This window comes from Choloepus didactylus, chromosome 25 (genome assembly GCF_015220235.1).
Source record: "Choloepus didactylus isolate mChoDid1 chromosome 25, mChoDid1.pri, whole genome shotgun sequence".
In the NCBI taxonomy this organism is placed as follows: domain Eukaryota; kingdom Metazoa; phylum Chordata; class Mammalia; order Pilosa; family Megalonychidae; genus Choloepus; species Choloepus didactylus.
This window is the reverse complement of record NC_051331.1, coordinates 5,887,396-5,896,807: the sequence shown is the minus strand read 5'-3', so window position 1 is coordinate 5,896,807 and position 9,412 is coordinate 5,887,396. Positions and strand designations below refer to the sequence as shown.

Below are 9,412 nucleotides of genomic sequence, written 5' to 3'. Positions count from 1 at the left end.
GAGGCAGGGTAAGTTGCTGGGTTTCCCCAAAAGTTTTGGGGCCAGGGGGCAAAGCCTGAACTCTCCGAGCATGTCAAGCCAGACCAATCCTGTCTTTGAGATAGGGCGTGACACCTAGCAGGACCTTGGATTATTTGCTGGACAGCCACTCGGTTGGCACTTAATGCCTCTTTGCTGCGTTGACACAAAGGTGCGTCGTGGCTCCTTGTCAAACAAATGAAAGTTCTCTTTCAGTTCCAGGGACCCGGGGATGGGCCAAGAGTCTACCTGGAGCTGAAGACAGGTCGTTTCAGGTTGAGGCAACCTGGCCAGGCGCGCCATGACGTCACGGGGCTGCGTGACGTCATACGCAGTCGGTTCTCACGGGTGCGGGCCGGGAGGGGCAGGGCGGGAGTTGGGGGGTGCGGACAAAGGGGCTCCGCGCGCCGCCCCACCCGGCCCCCGCGCGCGCCCCGGCCGCCCGGCCACATCTGGAATTCATTGCAGCCGCCGCCGGAAAGGGGAGGAGAGGAGGGCGGGGCGAGCGGGGGGCCGAGGCGGCGGCTCTCCCCGCCCCCCTCCGGGTCCCCAACCCCGGGACGCAGCCGAGCGCGGCGGGCAGCTTCAGCCCCAGCCGCGGCCGCCCCGGGGACGCAGACGCCGAGGTGCCTCCGGCCAGGGCAGGGACCCGGGCCGGCCTAGCCAGGTGAGCGCGCGTGGCAAGGGGGAGGGAGGCAGAAAGGGCGGGCCCCGGGCCTCGGAGGAGGTCGCGGGATCCGAGCTGGGGGACCCGGCCAGGGGTCCGGGTGCACCAGGGCGCACACATGCTGCCCGTGCTCCTGCTGCACCCAGAGGGTGGTCCGCGCGCGCCCTCTCCACCGCTCCAGGCTGCGCCCACTCTGTCGGCCGCAACCCCCCGGACTGCGCTCCCCGCCTTCCCTAGCGGCAGGAAGTTGGCGCCGAGGAGAAGGCGGAATCCGAGTACTTTCGGCCGGAGACGCTGAGAGGGAGGACAGTGCGCCCGGGGACCGGGGGTTGGGGTGTGTTGGGGGGGCGTAGAGCGCCCCTCCTGGCTGACCCCGAGCCGGGCAAGGGCGAAAGAGGCTGCGCGCTGCGGAGCCGCGATACCCAGGGGCGGGACCCGCGGGGAGAGCAAGGCGCCCACCCGCCGCCGGCACGTCGGTTTCTCGGCCTCAGTTTCCCCACATTGTCTGCCTCCTCCAGTCCCTCCTGCGAGGGCGTGGCTTTCCTCTGGAAGGCGAGGCAGCGAAAGCGTGACTGCTTGGCTCCGGCGCCTCCTCTTTTCCCCCAGACCCGGGGATGAGGTTTGGGTACGGGCGCGCGTGTCACGGATCCCGCGTGGTTCCGGGCCCGACAGAGCGTCTGGACCTCGCCCCCTCTCACGTTTCTGCCCGGGCTGACTCAGCCGGGGATTTCCACCCCTTCCCCTTCTCTGCCCGTGTCAGACGCTCCTGGAGCCACGCGCTGAGCCCACGGCCTCCAGCGTGGCGAGACGCGGGCGCGGCGCTCGCGGGGCAGCTGCAGCTCGGCTGTCCCTCTCCCCAGCCCTCCAGGAATCTCGTGGCGGGGTCCCCGATGGAGAGGGCTCCCCCACCCCCAGCCCCCACTCGGAGGCGTGGGGAGCCCGCGCGTGTGGCCGTCACGGGAGAGAGGCACCGCGGCCTTAGGGCCAGCGAGTGTGGATACCGCACATTCCTCGGCCAGATAAGGAGGCCGAGAGTGCGGCCCGGGCCGGGGGCGGGGCCTGCTGCCGTCTCCATGGAGACGCGCCCGGCTTCGCCTGCTGGGGGGTGCTGCAAGAGTTAGGAAGGAGTTAGAGACGCACTTCCGAACTCCTCTGCTGTGGCTATGGGCCTGGGCTGTGCTGGGGGCCTCCCCTCCCCCGGGGGCCCACTGGGGCCTCGCCTCCTTCATTCATCCATTCATCCTTCCACTCATTCATTCATTCCACACATTTTCTGAGCACCTTCCGCGTGCCTCGCATCCTTTTAAGCGCCGGCGACGGCCTTGGTTGCTGGCCTCCTATTCTACTGAGGCAGCCAGACGGAAAACAAGAAAGACCATAATAACATCAGATAGTGGCAAGGGCTGTGGAGATAATAGAGCAAGTTGCTGTGCTAGCAGAAGGCTGGAGGAAGGCCGCCCCTCTAGACCCGTGGTCAGGGGAGCCCCACACCCCGAGAAAGTGACATCTAAACAGAAACCCGAAGATTGAGGGGCTCTGAAGTAGGGATGCGTCTGGCACGTAGGAGTGTGGTTGGAGTAGCAGGGAGGGGAGGGGGAGGAGTGGGAGAAGACTAGGTGGGGAGGGGCCAAGCACTGGGGCTGCGGGGAGCCATGGAGGGATTTGGAACTGGGTAGTGACATACTGGATTTATGTTACAAAGCTCCCCCTGGCTGCTGCGTAGAGAATAGCATATGGGGGGGGGTGGCAGCAAGGCGGGAAACCAAAAGAGAGGGTGGGGACTTCCCTAGGACCGGGGATATGGGGGTCAGTGGGTACCCCGGGGAAAAGCAACCGCAGGGCCTGTCTGTCTGGAACTGGGGGCTGGCTGGGGTGGGGGAGGGGAGGCTGGAGGCCACCGACGCTTCCTCCCGCCTTCCTCTTGTCTAATCTTCTACCAGACAGTCCTGTAGCCCTTTCCTTTCCCTCCCAACCTTGTCACTTGTCCCTCTCCATTTCAGGCCTCCTAGCCGTTCCATCTCCCATTCTGAGCCCGGCGGCCTCTTCCTGAACCTCCGGGAGGGTGTCAGGCCAGCTCTGAAGGGGGTCAGGGGGCAGGCCTAGGAGCCGGACCCTCCGGGAGGGGAAGCAGGCAAGAGCTCTATTCGCCTGGGGGTAATTCCTGTAAGCCCCAGCCTCCGCCACTGCTTCCTCTTTCTGGGAACCGCGACCGCTTTATGTTTTCCTCCAGTGAGCCCTAATGGGAAGGATGAGACACGGGAGGCAGCGCGGGCCTCAGTTTCCCCTTTTTCTGGTTGAGAGAGCTGCCCTTCCCCTTGCAGACGCCTTGACAGCCTCCTGGGGCTGCAGAAAGTGGGAACGCGGTGCCCCCTGTCTATCCCCGTCCCCCCAGAGAAGAAGACAGATTTTTTTGGTTAGTCTCTGGGGTGCGAGGGCTGAACCCATTTCTTAATGCGTCAGAAAACGACCGTAAATCTTTCTCTCGGCCGCCAGATTGGAGAAGGGTGGCGGCCCCCATGTGAGCCCTGGGACGGGGTACACGCCCTGGGCTTCTCGCCCACCAGCGACTGTGGTTCCCAGGCCGGCGACAGGGACCTTAATGCTCTATTAGGGCCCAGCAGGCCAGGCCAGCCCGGGGGCGGCTGGTCGGGGTGACCCAGCGGTCAGGCTGCGGCTCAAACGGTCCCCAGAGACGGTCACACAGGCTGAACTCCGAGCCCGGGCCGCCTGGGAACCACCCGCCGCAGTTCCAGCGGTAGAGCGCCCCCAACTGGGCCAATCAGATGCCGCGGATGGCAAGTTCGGGCCAATAGGCGGGTCGCTCCGTGCCCTGGGATTGAAAACGAGCCAATCAGGGCGCGGACTGTTTCCGGCCCCGACGGCGGGTCGGCTGAAGTCACCGCCTGGCCAGAATCAGCTCCCGGCCGGCGGCGGCGGGTAGAGGGCATCGGGGCGCCGGGGGCCCCGTCCGCCGGGGGAACAAGGGCCCTCTGTGTGGCGATCTGGGCGGTGCGGCTGTCCCTGGGGACGTGCACAAACCCTTCTCTGTTTCCAAACTAGGACGGATGTCCCTCCGCCGGGGGAGGGGGGACGGAGAGCAGCTGTCTGTGTTGGGGGAGGAGATGCAGACGCCCCTCCAAGAAGGGATGGCCGGGGGGCTGAGATGGCTGGGCGACCCCGGAAGCCCCCTGTCACTCGCAGGCTCACTGGGAACCGGCCTAACCAGCCTTTTCTGGAATGGCGCCGCTGGTGCGCACGTTGGAAAGAACCCTTCCCGCCCCCGCCCTCATCCTGCACCCCCACTCCCCCAATTAGCTAAAGGGTGAAGGTTCCTCCTGGGTCCCCTCGTGAAAGGCAGACCCTGTAGCGGCTCCTGGGAGACTTCCCACCCTACCCCTAAGCTGGGGGCAAGGCCTCGCCTCTCTGCCCGCGCCTGCCGCTCCGGCCCCCTCCCCCCACGGCTCCGTTTTCTGGGAGAAGGGGGTGACTCAGGCTTTCATGGAAACAAATGCCGGCCCCCTTCCCCGAGGGGCTGCACGCCCCCTCAGGGCTCACATGACTTCAGCAGCAGCTGCCCCATCTTCCCAGCCAGGACCTCCCAGCGGGTCCCCTGCGCTCCCTCCCAGGCCCTCGCCCCCCTCCCAGCCCTCCCGCACCGGATGTGACTGGGGGGCGCGGCCACCCCCCGGCTTGTTCCAGGGGCCTCACATCTGGATTTCATCCTGGCTAGGGAGGAGGGGGTGGGGTGGGTACCAGCTCCCTGCCCACTCTCCCAGGACGTCTGTCCCAGGGCAGAGCTGGCTGGCGCTGATGGGAACAGGCAATCCCGCCTGGCTGGCTGCGTCAGCATCCCCTCCCCAAAGGTTGGATTGGGGGCATCCCTGTTGGAGGTGGAGGAGCGGAGATGAACCCTGGATTACCTCCAGGGTCTATGTCCTTGAAGACAGCGTGACCTCCGGGGTGTTCAAACCTCAGGGACGTCCGGCTGTCTTCCTAAGACCTTATCTTGGGATCACCCAAGGCCTGAAATCCCAAGCAGTGAGTGGTAATTAGTAGGGGATGGTGATATCAGCGGCTGGCATCTGCTTGGCATAGAAGGTGGCACAAGCCTAGAGGCTCTGGGGTTTGCTGGGGATAAGGGACAAGCCCCCCTGGCCCTGCCCAAGGCTTGCTCTCAGGTGGCGGGGTGAACCTTCTGGAAGCACGCTTCGTGTTTCATGGCAAGCTTCTAGAAGGACCTGTGCTTCTTTTCCTTTGAAAGACAGTGTAGTCTGAGGGTTATGGAGGCTGCAGAGCCTGCCTCTCTGGCTCTGCCACTTACTAGCTTTGAGACCTTAGGCAGGTGACTTGACATCTCTGGGGGATGTCACCTGTCAAGTGGGGATAATGATCATTCTGTCCTGATGGAGCCACTTGGCAAAGAGGGCTGGAGCTGGGATCCGGACCACCGCCGTGGCGCTGACCCATTTGTCCGTTTCTCTGTCTGTCTGTCCATCTCCCCTCCTTCGCTGCAGCTCTGAGAGCCCCATGGCCCCAGCCGGCTGCTGAGCCCCACAATGGGCAGCCTTTACTCGGACTACCTGAGCCCCACCAAGGTCCGGGAACACTACAATTACACCAAGGAGACGCTGACCATCGAGGAGACGCCCTCCCGCCAGGTGGCCTCGACCCTCATCGTCCTCCTCTGCTGCACCGTCATCGTGGAGAACCTGCTGGTGCTCGTTGCAGTCGTCCGCAACAGCAAGTTCCACTCGGCCATGTACCTGTTCCTGGGCAACCTGGCCGCCTCGGACCTGCTGGCCGGCGTGGCCTTCATCGCCAACACCTTGCTCTCGGGCCGCGTCACGCTGGGCTTGACCCCCTTGCAGTGGTTCGCCCGCGAGGGCTCCGCCTTCATCACGCTGTCCGCCTCCGTCTTCAGCCTCCTGGCCATCGCCATCGAGCGGCGCGTGGCCATCGCCAAGGTCAAGCCCTACGGCAGCGACAAGAGCTGCCGCATGCTGCTGCTGATCGCGGCCTCGTGGCTCATCTCGCTGGCCCTCGGCGGCCTGCCCGTCCTCGGCTGGAACTGCCTGGGCCGCCTGCATGCCTGCTCCACCGTCCTGCCGCTCTACGCCAAGGCCTACGTGCTCTGCGTGGTGACCGTCTTCTCCGGCATCCTGCTGGCCATCGTGGCCCTGTACGTCCGCATCTACCGCGTAGTCCGCTTGAGCCACGCCGATGTGGCCGGCCCGCAGACGCTGGCCCTGCTCAAGACGGTCACCATCGTCCTGGGCGTCTTCATCGTCTGCTGGCTCCCCGCTTTCTCCATCCTGCTCCTGGATTATGCCTGTCCCGTCCGGGCCTGCCCGGTGCTCTACAAAGCCCACTACTTCTTTGCCTTCGCCACCCTCAACTCGCTGCTCAACCCCATCATCTACACGTGGCGCAGCCGGGACCTGCGGCGGGAGGTGCTGAGGCCGCTGCTGTTCTGGAGACGGGCGGCCGGGGTGCAGGGGAGACGGGGCGGGACCCCCGGCCACCACCTCCTGCCCCTCCGCAGCTCCAGCTCGCTGGAGAGGGCCACGCACATGCCCACGTCACCCTCATATCTGGAGGGCAACACGGTGGTCTGAGTGGGGTGCACGGAAGGGGGCTGGCAATCAGGCCCCGGTGGAGGGTAACCTCGCACAGAGACAAGGGGACACCCAGAGAGATGCCCCCACCCTGCAAATCGGGGTGATATTGGACCTGTTTCCCATGTGGGATGACTTTTGGCACCGACGTGTGTTGGCAGAGTGGCAACAGGGAGGACAAGGCAATGCCTGACGTGACCCCTTGACGGCTAGATCACGGGGAGGCTCAGAGTGGGGGGTGGGTGTCCCCGGGAGGGGCCCGGGTGATGGCAGGTGGGAGCCCTGAGCAGAAGTTTGCTAAACGGTACAGAGTTTCAACATTTTCACCGTCTGTCTGTCCCTCCACCCTGTGCCAGCCTCCCCTTCTCTGATCTTACCCCCTCCTGCCACCCTCTCCGGGAAACCTCAGGCCACTTTCCTGGAAACAGTGTCCCCAGGGGCTGAGCCGCCTTCTCCTTCCTGACCCCCCACCCCCCCAGGACCCGCCCTGGCTTATGGTTCCTGGGCTCAAATCCACAGCTTCCCTAAATGTCCCCAGCTGCCACTTTGGCTCCTTTCTTCCTTTTCCTCTCACCCCCTCCCTGAGATGCCAGGAAACCACTGGGTGGGGGTGGAGGTGGGGCTGGGGGAGGCCGAGCCCCATTCTCAGACCTCATTGGCTAATTGCACTATTGGGGCGCACCGAGGAATCACCTACGGGGGGAACTTGAGAAAGTCCTGGGGGAGATGTTTGCACAGAACACCCACCCACCCCCCCCAAAAAAAACAACAAACAACGCACCCCCAAGTCACTCTTATCTCTCCAGCCACAGCCAAAGTCTCCTGGGGCAGGGAGACTTTGAATGGAGCAAAAGGTTGGGGGGTAGCCAAAGACATTTCCTTGGGGTCTCTCTCCCCTAAACTGCCCCAGAAGGCTTTTGCTAAGTCCTGTGGATGGATGGAAGGGACGTTGCGGTACAAATGTATATTTATGTGTGTCTGTGTGTGTGTGTTTGAAATGTCCACGACCCATTTCCCCCCAACTTTTGCCCCAGGATGGATGTTTTTCTGTCTCCTTATGTCTTTGTTGAAGCTGCCAAAGTGTGTGTGTGTGTGGGTTGGGGGTGGGGGGTGTCCTGCCCTGTGTGGACCTCTTAGAAATCTCCCCAGAGGTGCAAAGGCTGGGAGGGGCTTTGAGGGATAAGGAGCCAGCGGGGGGCTTGTCTCCCCTTATACAGCACACCCCAGATGCCCCCCCCCCCCCGCCTCCATGCCTGAGACCCAGATCTCTGGGCCAATAAACGGTTCAATTTCTTTTTCTGGTGATGCTTGTGTCTTCTTGGGTTTTAGGGTGCCCTGGCTGGGGTGGAGGAGACGGGGCGGGCTTGGGGGTGTGGGGTGGCCTCCGTGTGAGCAATGCATTCCTTGGGGACCTTCCCGTTTTGTGCTCCCACCCCTGGCCCTGCGTGAGCCAGGAGTGGGGTGGCTTCTGAGCAAATGGGGTCAGCATTGATCTGCCTGGCTTCTTCTGGGAAGCTTTGATGCCAATTAATTAGGTCTGGGGCCTCCCTGTTTTCCTTCAAAGACTCTGGCTGGCAGGGGGAGGGGGAGGTGGCTTTCTCCACCCCATATATGTGCTTGTCCGTCCCTCGTGGAGAGCTGGAGAGGGGACCCACTGCTCCAAGGCTCAGTGTTCACCAAAGCAATGGCTGATCTACGTCAAGCACTTTAGGAACACGACAACTTGAGTCCCCAGGCGGTGGGGGTTATTATAAACGCCTTTTATGGAGATGTGGGTTCAGAGAGGTTAAGCCTCTGCCTTTGAACAGCTTCTGCATTTGAACCCAAGCAGGCTGGCTCCAGATCCTGCAGCTTCCAGCCCTGGGCTAGAGAGGGGGCCCCTCGGTGTCCCCCCTTGCCCGGGAAGGAGTGGGGAGGGAGGCGAGAGCGGCCATCGCCACCCAGAACCAGGAGATGGGCTGCAGCTGGTGGGTCGCTCCCTAGCTCTGTTTCCAGGACGACACCCCCTCTGCCCAGGGGCTCTGCAGCTCCTTTGAGAGGAGGTGTGGAGCTTGGATGGGGGATCCCAGGTCCCTGAGCTGGAGCGTCACCCAGCAACATCAGCACAAACACAAGGACAGCCAGGGGGAGAGAAGGCTTGGGGGCAGACTACAGGCAGCTGGAGACCTAGGGCCCCACCCCACTCCCTCACCCCCCACCCCCCCAGAATTTCCCTTCCCCAGCAGCTGCTAGACAAACTATTAGGAAACCTGCACCCTAGCTGGGATTGGTGGGAACAGGAAGATGCAACAGGTCAGGCCAGAGTCAATAAATTAGTTCCTCCAAATACCCATGTGCTTCCTTCTTCAGGCCTCTCTGCTTAAAAGTCACCTCCTCCAGGAGGCCCACCAGGACTACTCCTTTCCCTCTCTAGTGAGCCCCTCGCGTGCTTATCTCTACCCAGAAGTATGTTGCATATTGATTTGTCTGTCCCCACCCCTCCTGCCCCCATTAAAATATGAGCACCTTTTAGGTAAAACCGCCCATGTCTTATTTCCCACTGAGCCTCTACCATTCAGCGGAACTTGGCACAGTCCCATTTCAGGGCATCTGAAGTTGTTGTGCCTTCTGCCCAGAATGCTCTTTCCCCAGACATCCTCCTGGCTCCTTCTCTCTCCTCCTTCAGGTCTAAATTTAAATTTCACACCTGGCGGAGGCCTCTGGCTATGTCATTTCTTCTCCACTTCCCCTGTTTGATGTTTTTCCTCCTTCTCCTTGACCCTTTCTAACCTGGAACCCATTTTCCTTATTTATCCTGTTTATTTTCTCTCTCCCCTTCTAGAATGCTCATTGCGGGATGGCAGAGATTTCTATCTGTCTTGCTCACTGCTGGGTCCCCGGTGCTAACAACTGTGGCTGGCACACAGTAGGTGCTCAATAAATGTTTGGTGAATGAATGAAAAGTAAAAGCAAGTGATGGTCAATTCAGTGAGTAAGTGCTATGAAGAAAATAAAATAGGGGAAGGAACAATATTGGGGTATGGGTGACATTTTAGATGGTGAGGTCAGAGATAATCTCCAGAACTGGTCCTATTTCGTGTTCACTGGACAACCTTTTGGAGATATGAATAAC

General features: G+C 62.0%; 1 protein-coding gene across 1 annotated transcript; it reads left to right on the top strand.

The window, feature by feature from the left end:
• Positions 1–514: 514 nt before the first annotated feature.
• On the top strand, positions 515–7,594 carry S1PR2 (sphingosine-1-phosphate receptor 2). The gene is made up of 2 exons (XM_037818301.1): positions 515–685; positions 5,200–7,594. The coding sequence occupies exon 2, from the start codon at positions 5,242–5,244 to the stop codon at positions 6,298–6,300; it is 1,059 nt and encodes a 352-aa protein (XP_037674229.1). The 5' UTR covers positions 515–685; positions 5,200–5,241; the 3' UTR covers positions 6,301–7,594.
• The last annotated feature ends 1,818 nt before the right edge of the window (positions 7,595–9,412 follow it).

Coding starts and splice junctions, on each gene's coding strand:
- S1PR2 (XM_037818301.1), top strand. CDS start 5,242: ATGGGCAGCCTTTACTCGGACTACCTGAGCCCCACCAAGGTCCGGGAA.